Here is a 21,390-nt window from a genome sequence, read left to right as displayed (position 1 = left end):
CTATGGTCACTTGACTTCTAAGTTAGTTTACCAAAACGATATGGCCATTAATATCACATGTATTGATACAAAGTCACTCATTAAGACCTACATTTACTTCCCTGTGACCTAGAATCACGAAATTTACTAAGAAGCAAAGTTTCACGGTGCAATCAAAGGAATAAACCGAAAATTGTGAATTTGTGATAAAATCACACAAAAAATATTCCTTTGTCATATGTTATCCGAGTTCAAACTTAAAATTGAAACATTCTGGGAACACTTGGAATCCTTGTGACCGATGTCTTGCCAGTATCAATGTCGATAATAGGCAAATATCGTCAAGATTCTCGATTCCCAGGCTGAATTAAGTTTGTACGGAACCCTCAGTGGGTGGGCCCTACTCCAACCTCGCCTTTTTTTCATATATGTATACACATTTCATGATATGAAGTGAAATATATATGAGCAAACACTGTGAAATGCACTCATGAATGTTACTTTATGTACCTGTATACATAACCTAACTAACATTGTTTCTTTCAAATCATATAAAAGTAGTTTTGTCCGAAATTTTAGCGAAAGTAATTCAAATTTGCAGAATACTTTTCAACACAAAATACAACAACTTAAAAAAATTAATGAGAAACTCAAAAATAATGATCACCAAACACTGCTGCTTGTGATCATGACATGGGTCACTGGCACCCAATAAAACTTACAATTTTCGGTTCAAAATAACATTATTTCGTCTTACTATCAGTGTCTTCGATCTAAATTCTAGGATACTCAGAGGAGATTCCCAAATTTTTTGAAGACACAGTTTGACTTTCTTCCATATAACGTAAGCTCAGCTGCACAGAAACTAACTTCTCGGTTGCTGCGGGAGAAGACCTGTTTCTAATTGTACTATGGATCCTCCGACTGGACGACCAACTGCGCTCGCTTGCAGCTGTGGAGGGTGGTACACTGAGAAGTTTGCATGTTAAAACGGATCAGTGGCTGACATATACACAATCCTTTCCACCAGGTACAACGTGAGCCAAACTCACCAGCTGATCGCACACTAAGGAGAAGAAAGAATCTCAAGCTCTAAATTGAGGGCATTAGCTAGCATACGCCATCTTTCATTTTCATACAATCGCACACAGAGCTGATGAACTGCAATGCAGGCCTTTTATAGACATTAGTCACTTTATGCTATGGATCTAACAGATTTTCCGCTGCATGTATAGGCTGGCAAGTGGGTGTTGTTTTGTGTTTATAATTTCAGGTATCATACATAGCTAGTCATTTGGAGATAGCATTGACCAATTTTCTTTTATAAGGTCCATCTCTACTGCAATTTTTGTAAAGAGATGATGCATATCTGACAACAGGGCATTGTTAGACTGAATCTGAGTGGTGGCAGTAGAAGCTGGTCGCAGTAAGCGAGTCGCTTGATGAAGTTTCCCCCATGTCTCCTCCTTTGACACAGCACTTCTTACTGTGTTATCTAAACGAATTGAAGGGGAAACAATGGATTCTAAAGTAGCCTCTTTGTTCTTTATCAAGCTCTCAAAACTTATTAAAGCTCCAGCATGTTGGTGACGAAAGTTTCAAAGTTACAGCCGAAATCCTGTACTTCTCTGTCTGCTTCGATTCCAGCAGTGATACGTGACTGAATCTGAATGCTTTGATTATTTTTTGATTGACAGGTACAACCATTATGTCTATGATGAGGAGACTGATGCTATTAGCAGCACATCCTACACATTTTATACGCATGTACTGTTCTTCCACTATTCTGTAGTCACCCTGTATATTTCTCTCATTGTCGGTGATCACTGCTATGGACTTTTCGTCCCGTATGTCTTGAATTACTGTTTTATGGATTCTGGACAGAGCCTACACTTCTGAAGGTGATCTCACTGCGTTAAGATATAGTGCTTCCTAAGAAGTTCACGTGGCTTCTGTCGTGTTTTCGATGGCCGCTGTATTGTACAGTTTCCACACCTCCGAACAGTGGCGTATGCTGAAGAGTTCCGATGGATTGTCACCTTCCGTAAATTAAAAATCATCACCAATGGTTGTCGAAGACTTCATCATTCTACCAACGGCCTTGTAGAAGCGAAGGGAGGAGCGGACAGGGTTTCAGCGCACTATCTTGCCCTTTGGATGGGAAACTGCCCCTAAAAGAGGAAGAATCAGCAATGATAATTGTATGAGTATGCAGAAGTCAATGGAAACCACTGCATTAAAGACACATAATATGTATCCACAGGATATACGGCCTTTAATTGAACTAGTATCATGATCGTGGCAAAAGATTCCGGCTAGTCACCCTTTGGGATATCCAGGAGGGGAATGCCAAGGGGAGGTGACCATGGGAAACAGATTAAGTAGCCAACGAAAGGATAACGGTCTACGAGTCTGGACGTGGAATATCACAAGTCTGAACGTGGTAGAGAAGCTAGAAAATCTGTAAAGGGAAACACTAAGGCTCAATCTAGAAATAATGGGGTCAGTGAAGTGAAATGGAAAGAAGACAAGAATTCTTTATCAGATGAGTTTAGGGTGACACCAACAAATGCAGAAAATCGTATCTCGGAAGTAAGATTCGTTATGACTAGGAAGATAGGCGGAGAGTGAGCTTGTTCTCTGCAGAATCGACAGCAAACCAACACCGACAACAGTAGTTCAGGTATACATGCCGACGTCGGAAGCTGAAGCTGGAGAGATAGAGAGTATATGAGGATACTTAACGGGTAATTCACTACGTAAAAGGAGATGAAAATCTAATAGTAATGAGTGACTGGAATTAGGTGTAGGGGAAGGAGTAGAAGAAAGATTTACAGGAGAATATGGGTTTGGTATTAGAAATGAGAGAAATGGTAGACTAATAGAGTTCTGCAATAAATTTCAGTTAGTAACAGCGAACACTATGTTCAAGAATCGCAAGAGGAAGAAGTATTCTTGAAGAAGGCCGGCAGATACGGGAAGATATCACTTAGATTACATCATGGTCAGCAGAGATTTCGCAAGCAAATACTGTATTGTAAGGCGTTCCTAGGAGCAGATGTAGACTCAGATTACAATTTAGTAGTGATGAAGATTAGATTGAAGTTTAAGAGATTAGGGAGATTAGGCAGGGTGAATCAGTACGCAAAGAAGTGGGATATAGAAGTACTAGGGAATGAAGAGATACGCTTGAAATTCTCTGAGGCTATAGATAATGCGGTAAGGAGTAGCTCAGTAGGATTTTCTGTTGAAGAAGAATAGACATCTCTAAAAAATGCAATCAAAAAAGTGTTCAGATGTGTGTGAATTCCTAAAGGAACAAACTGCTCAGGTCATCGGTCCCAAGACTTGCACACTACTTTAAAGTAACTTAAACTAATTTATGCTAAGAACAACACACACACACACACACACACACACACACACACACACACACACACACACTTATGCCCGAGGGAGGACTCGAACCTCCGGCGGGAGGGGCTGCGCAGTCGGTGATATGGTGCCTCTAACCGCGCCGACACAATCACAGAAGTTGGAAAGAGAAACATAGATACAACGGTGGCAACTGATAAGAAGCCCTGAGTAGCAGAAGAAATTCTTCACTTGATCGATGAAAGAAGGAAGTACAAAAATTTTCAGGGAAATTAAGGAATACAGATACAGAAGTCATTTAGCAATGAAATAAATATAAATTGGAGGAAAGTTAAGTGAAATGGCTGCATCAAAAACATGAAGAAAGCGAATAAGAAATGATTGTCGGCAGGACGGACTCAGCGTATTGGAAAATCAAAACAACATTCGGTGAAATTAAAAGCAAGGGTGGTAAGATTAATAGTGAAATGGGAATTTCACTGTTAAATGCAAAAGACAGAAGAGATAAGTGGGAGGCCTTTATCAGGGGGAAGACTTACCTGATGACGTGATTGAAGAACAAACAGGAGTTCATATAGAAGAGATAGGGGATCCAGTGTTAGAATTTAAAAGAGCTTTGGAAGACTTAATATGAAATAAAGCGAAAGAGATAGATAACATTTCATGAGAATTTCTAAAACCACTGGGGGAAGTGGAAACAAAACGAGTATTCACATTGGTGTGTAGAATGTATGAGCTTGGTGAAATACCATCAGACTTTCAGAAAAGCGTCATCCACGCAGTTCCCAAGATAGTAAGAGCTGATAAGTGCGAGAACTATCACACAATCAATTTGACGGCTCATGAATCCAAGTTGTTGGTAAGAATAATATACAGAATGATGGAAAAGAAAACTGAGGATCAGTTACTTGACGATCAGTTTGGTTCTAGGAAAGTTAAAGGCATGAGAGGCAGTTCTGACGTTACGGATAATAATGGAAGCAAGACTAAAGAAAAGTTAAGACACGATCATGGGATTTGTCGATGTGGAAAAATCGTTCGTCATTGTCAAATGGTGCAAGATGTTCGAAATTCTGGCAAAATTCAGGGTAAGCTGTAGGGAAAGATGGGCAATATACAAAATGTACAAGAGCCAAGAGGGAATAACAAGATTGGAAGACCAAGAACGCAGTGCTTGGATTGAAAAGGATGTAAGACAGGTCTGTAGTCTTTTCCCCTACTGTTCAACCCATACATCGAAAAATAAATAATGGAAATAAAAGGAAGGTCAAGTGTGGAATTAAAATACAAAGTGTAAGGATATCAACGATATGATTCCCTGATGACATTGCTATCCTCAGCGAAAGTGAAGAATTACAGGATCTGTTGAATGGAATGAATAGTCTAATGAGTGCAGATTCTGGACTGAGAGTCAATAAAAAAAAAAGACGAAAGTGAAAGTTTACCCCTCGTTTATTAAGCTGATTAATTTTCATGTGGGAAGTGTCTCCCTTTAATACAAGCGGACGCACTGCCCCATGGTTCCCATTTCTACCGCTATGTGTTCTAATTCTTTCAATTAGGCCCGATAAATTGAGATGTGGGTAATCGAACCCGCTAGGAAAGATAGTATTCTCATTTAAAAATGAAGCAACGGATAACGCAACAACGGTGAATTGAGATGGAACAATACGTGCACATTAGGGACTGTAAGAATTTTTTTTTTTTGATACTATGATTTCAGTTAGTCGCATGAAGTGCATAATCCAAACAATGGATATGCCTGGATTGAAAATTCATAGAATATGATCATTATCTCAGTGGTATGGATGAATGATACTAAATAACGCTGAGAGAGAATTTCAATTATCATTCTGATTTACTTCGATAATATTTAATAAAACTATTACTCTCTGTGACAAAACATACATGAAGTCTATTATATTTTAAGAAAACTACCACTCTCAGTGACAAAACCTTCATGAAGCACTCACTATCTCTTGCATCTCGTCATACCGGAAACATAGACAACACTTCGTTGTCAATTACATCCACTAATGATTGAAATGGGTAAAACTGAATGTTACTGAATGGTGGCCTCTTAACACCATTGAGTTATTGTCACACCTATTTAACGCGCGGAGAAGGGAAGGATACCACCTTTCACACTCTCAAACATTACTTGTGTTACTTCACATGCAGTACCATGCGGATAATGGTTCAAATGGCTCTGAGCACTATGCGACTTAACTTCTGAGGTCATCCGTCGCCTAGAACTTAGAACTAATTAAACCTAACTAACCTAAGGACATCACACACATCCATGCCCGAGGCAGGATTCGAACCTGCGACCGTAGCGGTCGCTCGGTTCCAGACTGTAGCGCCCAGAACCGCACGGCCACTCCGGCCGGCACCATGTTGAAACCGCATATTATGCAACCGCAATGCAACGTGAGCAAACCAGCCCAGGCTTCATGACTCCACATTATTCGTGCTATGATTAACGAAAGGCAAATCTAGTGACTACCGTTATGAATGCTGGCAACACGTGGCCAAGTTCGACAACAAAGAAACAAGTAAAATAAATCGTTGAATCATGGAAAATTTATATTGCTTGTATCTGGAACTAAACTATGCAACAAATGAAACATTAATGAACCTATGTGCTATTGACCTAAGAACAAGAACCGTTGGTTCATGCCCTCAATCACCTCGCGCCCAAGTCCGCTAGTTGAAAAACATTAATCTGAAAAATTTCTACAAATACAATATCGCTAAACGTTTCCCGGTATTAATTCACACCTGAACATGTTTCATAATCAATGTTACCCCAAAATACCTACATTATGAATAACTTTTCTCACCATCCATGATGAGCGCCGCACCCCTGCGTCCGTCTCGTTCAATCGGCGGCCCTAGAGTGTCCTCACAAGGCGCGTTGCAGGACCGACCGCCAATAGTTAAAAAAAACTGGTGATGGGGGTAGGACCTCAGTGAGAACCTCACAATCTCTGCCTTGTTCATCCCCACTATCTTTGGAATCACGAACTATCTGCCGAATCTGCTCACGTTGTTATGTTGGTGCTAAACTACCCTACTACTACCATCTTTGACTAACCCAGATTATTGTATATTCCATGCAGAATTACGTTTATCCGTCCACATACATCACGGGATCAAAGGATGAGAGAGGAGGTGTGATACTGTAGTGTAACGACGTCAGTTTTGTATAAATGATTTTTTTTGACATATGACCATGCGCAGACTTCGTCACCAACGTCAGTTACAAAACACTTCAAAATTATTTAAACTCTTTTTAAAGTTGTCTCTGAATGGTTCTTGAACGAAACTGTAATTAAAACATCATCCTTTGAGTCGTATGCGCAGAATTACGTCACTCAGTCCAATTGGTTTGCGCAAACTTTTTTCAATTTAGATGTCGTTTGTTTCTTCTCAGAAATTATATTAAAGCAAGTTATATGCTTTAATAAATATTAAAACCACATTGAATAAACTTTTAAGACTCAAACTCGCGATGAATGTTGTCAAAAATTAATAATCTTGTCAAATAAATCAGTAATCCTTCTTCCTTAATATAATTCTTCATAAATAAATTCTCGGAACACGTATTTAAACTTTTGTGGTATACACTAGTTTATTGTCTTCATATATACTACATATAGACGTGAACCTGAGCCCTGACAAGATAGGACTGAACATTTACAACATGATTAAACTTTCTATGACGTCATTGTTGTAGAAACATTACAAATTCTTATTTTTTCAGTTTTTAGAAGCACGATGCAACAACTTGGTTTCAGGATCTTCTGTTGCTCTTTGGCTGTCGACCCGCGACGTATAGTGGCCAGCAATTTCCTCTCTTGTCCCGGCAGTGAAGATGCTATCTCCGTTCGTTGCGCCGCCCTCTCCGTACATGAAACATAAAAATAAATACAAAACTTTAGATAATTCACAACCGTTACAAATACTACAAAATACATAAACAAAACACTAAATTAAACTTATATTCACCTGCAAACTGGGCTGACACTGGTGGATGGGTGACGCTTCAATTTCGCATCTCACTACATACCCCACCCACAAGCTCAGTTTGTCAGGTTTTAACCGAAAATAAAACTTCTTCTATATACAATATTTAACTGTTAATATTATACATTTTCCTCACATTTTCCGTAACTTAAAGTCCTTGCTCTTAGATTGATTCAATCCTTTTATGACGATATTGTTGTGACTATTTGTCATTTACTTTTAATTGTGCTACTATGGTAATTCATAACCGAATATATGGAGATTACTCCTTTTCAGTTAATAGTTGCTAGTAAATAATGATTTAGTACGTTCTTTAACGTTGTTACATTAGGACAGAACGTTCAAATTGTAATAGGTTAGTTTCAGTTTTATTCATTTACTAGAGTTATTCTTTCCAAAATGTATATTACTAATAAGTTTCTCACAATAGCTAATAGTACTATTTACTTTACGGCGTTCTTTTCCCTAATGCTTTATTTATGCCTGAGGTCAAGAAGAAATCAAGCAAAACTTTCTTTAGAATCTCGGCACGGCTTTCTTTACCTTCGGACACTTTGTTGGGTAATGACAATTTATGTAGGAGAAACAAGCGAGAGAGCCCCGTTTGGTGTGTTCTATATTAACACTATTACAGATCTCTATTAAAGGCACTCTGCTATGTTCTCGTGAGCCATATAGCTCTGGACGCCCATGGTCCCTAAAATTATTAACCATCCCCTTTGGTTCCTACTATCTGAGTAAATATAAAATATACAAAATTCATTCTGACCTAATAACAAAAATTTCTTCCATATAAATCCCCTTTTAGTTATCTTTCCCTTTTTTAAGTACCGGTAGATTATTGTAGAACACTTGTTTAAACTTCCTGTCATTTTTTTTAAATAACACGTAACTATCAGGAAAAACTTCACATGAATAAATTATGAACGCTCGTCCATATGTAACATATACTAAATATGAACTTATTTAGGAATGAAGGGTTTAATTTGATCGCCACTATATAATCCTTTAATTACAGCTGATGAAGGTTCCATAAGAAGTAACGCTTTGGGATGTACAATCTTATGAACAACATATGGACCTTCAAAGATAAAGAAGAATTTTCTACATTCCTTATTGATCTTCGAACTTTTAGGATGAGAGCGTACTAATACAAGGTCTCCTACCTGAAATGAGGTTTCTGTAGCATGTTGATTATAACTTTTAATTCTCCGTTCAGCATTTTTAACAATCTGTTCGCGATTTTTTTCGTTTGGAGTGCATTGTTGGATCTCATTTACTGGTGTCTAAGGTAGAGCAGCTAGTAAAGGCTCACCTATAATTCGTTTGCCTAAAATTTCTATAGGTGATAATCCCGTCGTTAGATGAGGCAATTCATTTAATATCTTTTCGAATTCAGGCATTAGTTTGGCCCACCGAGTATGTTTACATGCACAATAAGTTCTACATAATCGACCTAATTCTTTCATGACTCCTCTACTAAATTACTTTGAGGGTGATATTTCGAAATTAAGATATGTTTGGTTCCATATTGTTTTATCATATCTTGAAACTTTTGACTAATAAAGGCACTACCGTTGTCAGACGTAAGTCGTTTAGGAATGCCCCCGTTAACAAAGTAATTTCGAGTAAGACAACGTATAACGCTTGCTGTATTCGCTCGTTTCAAAGTATATAGTTTCACATGTTTGGACCAACATTCCATTATAACAAACACATAAGTAAATCCTCCTGAATTACGAGGCAGAGGGCCGAAAAAATCTAATGACAGTAGATCCCACAGACCTCGAGGAATTACAGCATATAATTTATAACGCTTAGATTTGTTATTAACTTTAACCTTTTGACAGGTTTCACAAGTCCTAATAATACTTCTCACAATACGGGACATATTTTTGAAATAATAATATTTCATTAGATGTTTAATACATTTATAAATTCCAAAATGTCCGTAACCTTCATGAATATAAGTAATTAATTCGTACACAACAGTTTTCGGAATGCAGATTTCCCATCTCTTGTCTTCTCTTTGTGCTTTCCAATACAACAAGTCGTTGAAATATAACCACACACCCCGGGTGTTAACTGTTTCTTCCCCATTATTAAGGTTTTATATAAGTTCCCTATACTGATCGTCATTTCTTTGACTGCATCTAATAGCAGTTACTATCCGTTTAACCTTACGTTCGTTCTCCTGAGTTAAAAGGAAATAAACATGGTAATTTGTTCCTGGCTCTTCCGCAATGTTAATATTCTCCATTACTACTGGAAGTCTCGACAAAGCATCCGAAACTACATTTTGAGATCCTTTTATATACCTAATTTTATACTGAAATTCTTGCAAACATAATACCCAACGTAATAATCTACGGTGAAGTAACCGACAATTGTTCAAAAAGGTTAAAGCCTGATGATCAGTATATACAATTGTTTTTATTCCAATTAATAATCCTCTAAATCTCTGAAAACCCTATACCACTGCGAGAGCTTCCTTCTCGGTTACAAAATAATTTCTTTCATGTTTATTTAAAGTTCTACTAGCGAATCCAATAGGCTGATATAATCCCTTTTCATTGGTCAGATCACCTTGGAATATTACGCAAGACATACCATAATCAGAGGCATCCGTACACATACAAAAGTCCTGATTGAAATCTGGATGGTATAACATTTTAGCTTCTGTTAATGCTCCTTTTATCTTATTAAAAACTTCCTCTTCCTCTTTTCCCCAGAGCCATACTGATTTCTCTTTTAATAAATCCAGTAATTTAGGATTAACAATATCCTGCCCTGGAAGAAATCTTCTCAGACATCCTACCATTCCCAAGAATGATTTCAGTTGTTTCCGATTTCTAGTACTCGCGCATCGAACAATAGCTTCAATACGTGCTGGGTCTGGCCTAATACCTTTACTGTCCACTATATTCCCCAAAAATCTCACTTCCTCCTTTCCGAAGTAAGACTTAGATAATTTTAAAGTAATTCCTCTGTCAATTAAACGGTCAAACAATTTCCGTAATATCGTTACGTGTTCTTCCCACGTTTTAGTGGCTACCAAAATATCATCTACATATAAAATAATCTTTTGTAATAATTGCTGACCAAAAGCAGAATCTAACGCCCTAATGAAAGTTGACACTGATATATTAAGTCCAAAAGGTAAAACTTGGAACTGATATGATCTGCCTTCAAAAAGAAAAGCCGTATATTGCCGTGAATCCCGGTGTAATATGACTTGATGGTAGCCATCAGTTAAATCCATTGTACTCATATAACGAGAACCAGCAATCTGAAGAAGTACCTCCTCCATAGGAATAGGTCTGTCTCTTTCCATCTCTATAATTTGGTTTAATTCACGAGTATCCAGAACCAGTCGTACCCCACCAGTAGCTTTCTTAACTACCCACAAAGGGCTGTTAAAAGCACTACATGATCGTTCGATAATATTTTGTTCTAGCATCTTACTTATTTCTCTACTAGCCGGTTCTTTGAATTGTACTGGAATAGGATAAGGTTTCTTAAAGAATGGTTTTTGATCTTTAATCTTAAGTTTACAAACGTAATCTTTGATTCTCCCCGGTTCATCTGAAAAGACGGCTCTAAATTCTAACAATAAAGATTCCAACTCTTCCTTTTCTTGTTCGGATAGACAATTCGTAGAATAACATTTTTCTTTCACTTCGGTTTCGATACTATTACTATCCTCACATTGGTATACTTCATATTCAAGATCACTAGAATCTATTAATAGGTTCATGGTCTGTGTGTACTTAATCTGTGAGGATTCGTAGCAATTTTCAGTTACTTGATTATTAGAAAACTTCACTTTAAAAGCACAGGCCTCCTTATGGATGGTTAAGGAAGAGTCTTTAAAATCTAATATAGCTTTATATTCACGCAACCAATCTATACCTAAAATTATGGCCACATTTAAGTTGGCTACGAGAAGTACAGAGTGAGAAATTAATTGTTTAGAAATTTCAAAAGTAAAATAAACTTCCTCAGTAATGTTTTGACTTCTTTTACCAGTAACTCTTATAATTTTCACCCCAGTTACAGGTAAGGTTGAGAAATTCCAATATTTCCTTTTAAGTTGAAATAATTCTTTAGATAAAATACTTACTTCGCTACCCGAATCGATTATAATATTTACTTCGGTATTTTTAATATAACCTTTAATAATGGGTTGATAAGTTATATTCTCCCTTATTTGATTGTCTTCATGAAGTAAATCTTGTTGCCATTCACATTCCTTTTGGCAGCTTAATGATAAATGGCAATTGGGTTCTGTATAATTTTGGCTAACAGTTCCCTTTAGTCGACCCGTACTAAAGGACTTCACTAGTTTTCCGAACTTTCTATGATAACGTCACCTACAACTTGACCTTCATCCATTACTTGAGGATGATTTATCTCATTATCGTTACTGTGTAATTTCCGCATTTTAGACTTATTACCCCCATTTTGTTGGCTCTCTTTATCTTTATATTAACGTTTTATGCAACAAAACCGGCTATAATTGTTGTTGTTAAATTTTCGTGGTTCTGAATTATTATTATTTCGAGAATTTTCATTTCTACCAAATCTAAATTTCTCGTCTTCCCGTTCTCTATTATGTATATCTAACTGTTCTAAATATCCTAATAATACGCAAGGTTGTGACCATTCCCTTTCTATCATTCATTCTTTTACATAATACGGTAATCTACTAATTAGGACTCGTATTAGATGACTTCCAATAATTGGTTCTTCAATTAATTTAGCATTGTTTAAATGCCATTCGAAATAATTCCTATAACCTCCCAACCGTTTAGAATAAGGAGGAGGGTCTAACAACTCTAAAGTTAAGTGTTGTTGATTTCCTCTTGACCAATAATTTTGTTCAAACTGCTTAACAAAATCATCCCAGTCCCTAAATTCAGTTCTATGCATTACTGCCCATTCCGCAGCTTCTGCTTCTAAATGTTCTATTACAAATTGAATCCGTTTTTCATTACTCCGTTTAGGAGATAATGAAGTTTCAAAAGCTTTTATAAAGACTATAGGGTGAAGTTCGCCTCCTGGTTTGAATACAAGAAATCGACTTGCTACATTTGAATTTGTCGTTATATCATCCCAACATTCTGCGAGAGACATAGTTGGATATTGTTTAGATTGCAGAGACGGAGTTGCGTCGGATTTGCTTGCCGTGATTTCTTTATTTGTATTGTTGTCGTCCGAGCTAGCAAATACGATGCGACTGTTGTCTCTGATTACGTTATTACTTCTACTACTTGAAATGTTTTCATTATTATCTAATTCCGATAGCCGTTTAGTAATTTCCTGTATTCGCATTTCTGTATTGGATACACGGTTAGCTAATATCGATTCTTCACTGTGTTCACGATGTGAACGCTCTGTACCTTCGTCAATGTTATTGTCTTTGGAAGTCTCAAGGTTACTGCATATTTCAGTAATTAAAAATTTCATGTTTTCTATTTCAGTATGATCTTTTTCTACTCGGTGAGTTAATGTCTCCAATTCTACATTATCTATTGAAGAAATCTCTACAGGTTTAGTAGAAAGCTCTTTAATAGATTCTAATAATCCTCTACGAATAGTTTCTGTCTGCATAGAAAATTCATCTCGTAACTTATCGCTATTTTTCTCTATTTCATTTACAACTAAGACATTGACATTATCTAGTCTCTTGGTTAAGTCAGTAATATCATTTCGCATGCGAGCTTTTTCCTCACGCGATTCCTGGATATGTTCTTCTAACCTTTTACAATTATCAGCAATCTTATTACTAAGTCCTACTCGTTTTTCCTGCATTTCAACTTTAGAAGCCTCTATTTTACCACTTAATTCTCGACTGGTTTCATTAAGATGTTCCTGTAACCTGTCTGTAGATTTTGTTAGCTCACTTAATTCTCGACTGGTTTTATTAAGATGTTCCTCTAACCTGTCTGTAGATTTTGTTAGCTCACTTAATTCTCGACTGGTTTCACTAAGATGTTCCTCTAACCTGTCTGTAGATTTTGTTAACTCCCCTTTAAGTTCCTCCTTTAACCTAGCCGTAGATTTTTCGTTAGACTGTTTTAATTTAGCGATAGCCCTAAAAAGGGATCTCATGCTCCTATCGGACACAGATTGCTCTTCGTCTGACATTTCACTTCCCGACATTATTGTTAGATATTAACTGGTTACACACGCAGACTTGTAATCAACAGTCCTATTAAAAGCACACTCCCTATGTACAACACTCCACTTCCAACTCAAAACAGACTCACCGGACACTAATATTGCAGTCTGTAGTTCTCGGTAATCAGTGTGCTGCTATGGGCTGCAGCAGTAACAGCCGTCGATGCAGCCGCTGAGATGCTGCGACCCCGCTTCCGCAACCGGTAGGACGCTGAGTCGAACACCGGAGACGTCACTGGCTGCAACCAAGCCCGGCCGCACCGTAGACAGGCGAAGCCCTCAGCAACACCTCTAATACCAGCCGGAGGAACGCCCGGAAATACGGAAGCGTCCGATCTAACCCGTCGGCTTTGACCCATGACGTCACAAATATAGCGGAAACGACAATTCCAATATGGCGGATATAGAAACGTTGCATACGTATCACAAAGACGAAAACACATAGAAAAACAACACACACAAAGGTTTCACAAGAACAATCTGCTAACATTGATAGCAAACATAGATAATAATAAACAAGTGGTACTCAAGGCCAGGCAGGGGGCGGGGGCTGCGCCCCCCCCCCCTGACCCCCCCCCCCCGCCAAAAAAAAAAAACTCCCAACCTAACCTCGTATTCAGGGCTACGCTACAGATCAATGTGTAGGTCAATCAAAAGATAAAAAAAAGAAACAAATAAAAAAAAAGAAAAAAACAATATTGATTCATTAGACATAACGAGTAGCGACAAAACATATAGACCATAAAGATTGAACAATCTAATGGCAAACTGATAAAAGCCTCATAGACGACGTTAAAACAAAAAGTACAGTAAAAAGGTAAACTATATATTACAGGCCCTAAAACTCCTACTAAGTTAACGTCAACGAGGCAACATCTACAAACACGCCACACTCACAAACCAAACTCCGCGCCGTAATGACGTCACACACCACAACACCCTTACGTCACGGGTCAAAGCCGACGCGTGAGATCGGATGTTTCTGTTGACCCGAACGCCCCCCAGCTGACGTACTCGGCCTGTTAGTTTAGGGAGGAAAAGGTTGTCGGGGTTTGCAGCGTTCAGCTGGTGCCCAACAGATGCGCCTTCTCATAGAATAACTGCGTGACCGTACTGCTTGGCTGCGCTCCGTCAGCTGCCCACACCCGCGAAGTCACCGCTGGCTGGTGAAGGCTCCACGAAGACACGCGTTGACTTCCGAAGGACTCTTGATGTTTTAATTGTATCGTACCTGTGTGCCTTAGTTGCACACAAGTCCTGTTTATAAGGTCGCCACAGTGTAGTGTAACGACGTCGGTTTTGTATAAATGATTTTCTTTTGACACACGACCATGCTCAGACTTCGTCACCAACGTCAGTTACAAAACACTTCAAAATTATTTAAACTCTTTTTAAAGTTGTCTCTGAATGGTCCTTGAACGAAACTGTAATTAAAACATCATCCTTTGAGTCGTATGCGCAGCATTACGTCACTCAGTCCAATTGGTTTGCGCAAACTTTTTTCAATTTAGATGTCGTTTGTTTCTTCTCAGAAATTATATTAATGCAAGTTATCTGCTTTAATAAATATTAAAACCACATTGAATAAACTTTTAAGACTCAAACTCGCGATGAATGTTGTCAAAAATTAATAATCTTGTCAAATAAATCAGTAATCCTTCTTCCTTAATATAATTCTTCATAAATAAATTCTCGGAACACGTATTTAAAGTTTTGTAGTATACACTAGTTTATTATCTTCATATATACTACATATAGACGTGAACCTGAGCCTTGACAAGATAGGACTGAACATTTACAGCATGATTAAAGTTTTCTATGACGTCATTGTTGTAGAAACATTACAAATTCTTATTTTTTCAGTTTTTAGAAGCACGATGCAACAACTCGGTTTCAGGATCTTCTGTTGCTCTTTGGCTGTCGACCCGCGACGTATAGTGGCCAGCAATTTCCTCTCTTGTCCCGGCAGTGAAGATGCTATCTCCGTTCGTTGCGCCGCCCTCTCCGTACATGAAACATAAAAACAAATACAAAACTTTAGATAATTCACAACCATTACAAATATTACAAAATACATAAACAAAACACTAAATTAAACTTATATTCACCTGCAAACTGGGCTGACACTGGTGGATGGGTGACGCTTCAATTTCGCGTCCCACTACAATACCAACAGAAGAAAAAATATACACTGAAGCATTCTTGAATCCAGAGGTTAGTTAACTAGGCGAAACATTGAAAGGACGCTCTCGGCGTAAAATGAATTATTAAACATGTAGAAATTAATCAGTTAGTTAAATGAAGCCTAAACCTGTGACGTTTCAAAGGAAATGAGAAGTAGCAGAAATGAGAACAGCGAGACACATAATATAAGGTTTGGTGATCACTAAGTAGATGAAGTTAAGGAATTCTGCGACTTAGGCAACAAAGTAACCTTCGATAGACAGAGCAACGAGGACATCAAAACATAGTAGCAGTGACAAAAAGGGCGTTCCAGATCAAGAGAAGTATACAAGTATCAAACATAGGTCTTAAACTGAGAAAGAAATTTCTGAGAATGTACGTTTGGAGCACAGCATTCTATGGTACTGAAGCATGGACTATGGGAAAACGAGAACACAAGAGAATCGACCCATTTGAGTTCTGATGCTGCGAAAGTAAATTAGTTGGACTGATAAGGTAAGGAATCAGGAGGGTCTCCACAGACTCGGCGGGAAAAGGAATATGAGGAAAAACACTGACAAGAAGAAGAGACAGAATAGTAAGAGTTCTGTTTAGACAGAGAGTGTATGTTCCAGGGCATCAGAGGTTGTAAGTGCTACTCTGAGGTGAAGAGGTTAGCACAGGAGAGGAATTCGTGACTGGTTGCATCAAATCAGTCAGAATACTGATGATTCAAAGAGAAAAAAAAGAAGATTATGCTGTCCTTTGTACATCATGGAGACAGAATTCATGGGACAGCGGTATGCAAGTACACAAATGGCGGTAGTATCTAGTACAGAAGGTATAAAGAGGCAGTATACTGGCGGAGCTGCCATTTGTACTCACGTGATTCACGTGATAATGTTCCCGACATGATTGTAACCGCACAACAGGAATTAACAGATTCTGAAAGCGAAATGTAGCTGTAGGAAGACGCATGCTGTATTCCATTTTGGAAATTAATAGGGAATTCAGTATTCTGTGATTCCCAGTGTCAAGAGTGTGCCGAATATACCAAAGACCAGGCATTACTTCTCACCAGGGACAAAACAGTGGCCGGCTACCTGCACTTAACGACCGAGAGTAGTTTGTGAAGAGTTGTCAGTGCTAATAGACAATCATAACTGTTTGAGATAACCGCAGAAATCAATTTGGGACATCCGACGAACGTATGCGTTAGGACAGTGAAGCGAAATTTGGCGTTAATGGGCTATGGTACTAGACGACCAACAAGAGTGTCGGTGCCAACAGCACGGTGTCGCCTGCAGCGCCTCTCTTGGGCACGTGATGCTGTCGGGTGGGCCTAGAGGACTGGAAAACCATGACCTGGTATGATGAGTCCCGATTTCCGTTGGAAAGAGCTAATAGTAGGTTTGGAGTGTAGCGCGGACCCCACGAGGCCGTAGATCCAAGTTATCAACAATGCGCAGTGCAACTTAGTGTTGGCTCTGTAATGGTGCGGGCTGTATTTACGTGGCATGGAATGGGACCTCTGATCAAAATGAACCGATTGTTGTGTGGAAATCGTTATGTTCGGCTAACTGGAGACCATTTGCAGCCATTCGTCGCCTTAATGTTCCCAATCAACGATGGAATTCTTATGGATGACAATACACCTTGTCACTAGGCCACAATTGTTTACGACTGGTTCGAAGGACATTCTAGACAGGTCGAGCGAATGACCCGCCCCCCCCCCCCCCCCAGATCGTTCTCCGTGAATCCCGTCGAACATTTATGGAACATAATCGAGAGGTCATTTCGTGTACTAGACCCTGCACCGGGATCACTTTCGCAATTAGGAACTACTACACAGCAGCATCGCTTAGTATTTCTGCAGAGGACTTGCAGCGCCTTGCTGACCCTATTCCATGTGGAGCTGCCGCACCACGCCGGGAAAAGAAGGTCAGACACGAAATTAGGAGGTATCGTATGACTTTTACCACCTCAGTGTGTGCTCCCACTCAGTCTCTAGACTGATCACCACTTCCGATTTCTCAGAGGAATCTAAAAACTCACAGATCGAATACGTTAAGAGAGCGGTCGAAAGGAGGTAACGTCCGATATGCACGCAACACACATTACTTACAGGTAGGTAGGACCTGAACTGCCCAAGCCTAGTATGAAAACTACCGTAGTCTATACTTACTTTTGATAATCTACATTAGCCTACGGTAGTTTTATAACTTTAGATCCAGCCATTGCACTCATAAACTGTTACTACTAAATCTTAATCCGTCACGTTCTTTAACTTCTTGGACTTCTGGTGAGCAACCGATGTGGAATCAGATTTTTAAGTCAACATGACAGCAGCAATATCCGCAATCTTTCAACCTCTCATATGTAGATTTTATGATGGGGACTCAAGGGCAACAAGGGTAGGCTCCGGTTATGGCATTAGTGTTATTTCGCATCTTTCTATTCAAAAACCTGCTTATGACAAAGCAGTTTCATACAATTTTAACGATGAAAAATATAGCTAATATTTTTGACGATTTAGTTGCTCTAGAGAGGTAGAAGTGATGGATACTATCATCAATGTATTATGTATAAGTGCTGATTTTTATATTTGGTAACTTAATACGTACGCAAATCACGCACATCACGCAAATTTAATTCATCAGGTTCTATGGGCTAAAGTGTCCACGTTACTTCATCACAGAACCAACCATAACATAATACATAATAGAACCAAACCATAGCATAATATGGAGAGGGGCGATATGCAAATTCAGAAATCAAAAATGATGAATATGACAACAATAGATATATACAATAGTATACACAATGAATAACACTTGACGGTACTAAGTTGTAAGTTATTGTGAGAAATACGTATACAGAATAAATGGACTTATGCAAAACGAAGTGTTTCGATTTTGACTTGAAAATCTGTGTTGGGTTTGTATATCTTCAGTTCTCCAGGAAATATTTTAAATGTGGAACCTACAAAATAGTGCACACCATTCTGTGCAATGGTTAAAGAAGTGTTATCCAAATGAAAATTGTTATTACCGATTAGTGTTCACTGAGTTTGTGGGGCAGTTCTTTCTGACTGAGTCCACGATTATTTACCACAAATGCGACAAGATTTATATGTACCCAAAGGGCACTGTTGAATTGTGCAATACAATAACAATGGCCTCCACGAATATCATGTAGTGCCACTCCATAGCATTCTGATTTTTTTTGTGAGTTTGCGGATTACCCAAGAGTGTAATAAAGTGTAAGGATGCTAAATAAACTGGCTTTTGTGTTTCAGTTTCTGCGGTAGAGTTGATTATTCTTAAGGTAAATTTATCGCTAGTCAGTTCCTGCTCAGTATCCTGAAAGCGATACCGTCAAGGAACCCTCTCATGCAGATACCTGTCAAAAGCCCCCAAAATTTCTGGTATTTTGCGTTTTTGTTCTGTGTAAACTATTATATGCGCGAAATTTCATTGACCATTCGCTGCAATGGTGTTTTGATGTCGTCAATGTGTTACTGACATAGGCAGACATTATTTTCAAAAAAGTCACACTCAGTTTTTATAAACGTTCAGTGATTCTATCTAATAAAATATTCTATACATATCACTCTTAAAAAGTTCTGTTTGGCACAGCCACAGCTCTATGACTTGTCCAAATGCAATTCCCTTTCCATTTGCAGCTACCAGGAGAACATGAAGCGCTTCTCTGCCATCTACCGGGAGCACCAGAGCACGTCCCTGGAGAGGGCGGTGTGGTGGGTGGAGTACGTGATCCGCCACCAGGGAGCTCCTCACCTGCGCAGCGCAGCCCTCGACCCGCACTGGTGGCAGCTGCTGCTGCTCGACGTCATTGCCTTCATACTGGCTGTGGCGGCTGTGGCTGCATTTTTGCTCTACAAGCTGACTCGATGGCTGTTCACGTGGCTCACTCGACCCAGTAAACTAAAGAATCAGTGAGACTTGCGGCGTGGCGTACCTCTGTCTCGACAGTCACAATTTTCTGTGCGTTTGTTTTGTGCAAACTGGTATATTCCATGTAAGGGAGCAACTATCGAAATCATGAAACCATTGATGATACTTCATCAGGACTTTTAAGAGTTCATAAAGGACATCTTAATTACATACAGTTATAAACAGGTTTGCTAAAAAACTAACTCGTTGTGTGCTGCTGTATGAAGTATATCGCTGTAGTTTTGAATGACTGAAACGTGTGTGCTGGCAGACATGTGAATCTTGTGATTACATATTCGGTTAGGATAACATAAATCAATGTCTCGCATACCATGTCGAAATACAGACTATCTCAAGAGTCAGTTAAAGTTGGGAAATTCAGTACTTGACGTAATAATGTAGATTTATTGAAACAAAAAAGGCACAAAATGACCAATAGATGGCACTTCATATGATACAAAGGCAATAATTAGCATACAAATTGGTTTATATCAAATATAATATTCTTTATGAGGTGTGGCTAGAAAAACCCGGACTAGTACTGGTGAAACAATAAAACGAATGCAATAAGGCTGAAAGTCGCGTGGCCTGTCACGTGACTCTCGCTCCGCCTACTGCTCGAGTTTCATCTGCCTCCTGCACTCAGTCTGCCCGTGGCGTCTGTTTTAAGTAGTTGACGTTTTGTCTGTGCGTCGGAAAATGTTGAGTGTACAGAAAGAACAGCGTGTTAACATCAAATTTTGTTTCAAACTAGGAAAATCTGCAAGTGAAACGTTTGTAATGTTACAACAAGTGTACAGCGATGATTGTTTGTCCCGAAACTAAACGCCAATCCTATGCATTGGAAAACTCCTGGTTTTCCACGACAAAAAAAAGCACGAATGTCAAAATCGAAATTCTAGGCAATGATGATTGTTTTTTTTTTTTGACATCAAAGGGATTGTGCACGTTGATTGGGTACCAGAGGGACAAACAGTGAATCAGCATTACTACATTAGCGTCCTGGCTACCCTACGTGAGCGAGTACTGAGAAAACGGAACGATTTGTGGAGAAAAAAGTCATGGATCCTTCACCAAGACAATGCCCCAGCTCACAGTACGTTGTCAGTGAAGACGTTTTTGGCAAAACACAACATTCCCATCTTAGATCATCCACCCTACTCACCTGATTTGGCCCCCTGTGACTTTTTTCTTTTCCCTAAAGTCAAGTCAGCTTTGAAAGGAACTAGATTTGAGACTGTTGAAGCAGTAAAAGAAAAAGCGACGGAAGTAATGTATGGACTTACCGAAAATGATCTGCAGCATTGCTATGAACAGTGGAAAATTCGTATGGAGCGGTGTAGAGACCGAGGAGGAGAGTACATTGAAGGAGATAACATGAAATTGTAAATAATTGTAAATAAATGTTTTTTCCAGCATCAGTCCGGTTTTTTTCTAGCCGCACCTCGTATGCCAAATGCTCAGCATGTTGACTGTCATTCATCAACAATACTTGTAGCCGAGGGACGATGTTGTGAAGCGCACTGTACAGTATATCAGTATATATGGTGATAAATTGCTGTCGGATGTCTTTTAACATCCCTAATGAGGTCGGGTGATCAAGATGTACTGTACTTGTGACTTCAGGTAAATAAACAATAATTAGTCACATGGACTGTGGCCTGGGGACATTGGAGGCCAAGCATGAAGGAAGCGTGGCACAGCA

General features: G+C 38.9%; 1 protein-coding gene across 4 annotated transcripts in view; it reads left to right on the top strand.

The window, feature by feature from the left end:
* The window catches only part of LOC126253003 (UDP-glucosyltransferase 2-like), a 324,067-nt gene extending 303,916 nt beyond the window's left edge, over window positions 1-20,151 (top strand). For all 4 annotated transcript variants that reach the window (XM_049954048.1, XM_049954046.1, XM_049954042.1 and 1 more), the window contains exon 7: window positions 19,415-20,151. In XM_049954048.1, the coding sequence (XP_049810005.1) occupies window positions 19,415-19,691 (277 nt within the window). In that variant the 3' untranslated portion in view covers window positions 19,692-20,151. The remainder of the gene's footprint in view (window positions 1-19,414) is intronic.
* Window positions 20,152-21,390: the final 1,239 nt, after the last annotated feature.

The sequence above is a fragment of the Schistocerca nitens genome, chromosome 4 (assembly GCF_023898315.1).
Source record: "Schistocerca nitens isolate TAMUIC-IGC-003100 chromosome 4, iqSchNite1.1, whole genome shotgun sequence".
In the NCBI taxonomy this organism is placed as follows: domain Eukaryota; kingdom Metazoa; phylum Arthropoda; class Insecta; order Orthoptera; family Acrididae; genus Schistocerca; species Schistocerca nitens.
Note: the sequence above shows the minus strand (reverse complement) of the source record. Positions and strands in the feature narration are given on the sequence as shown.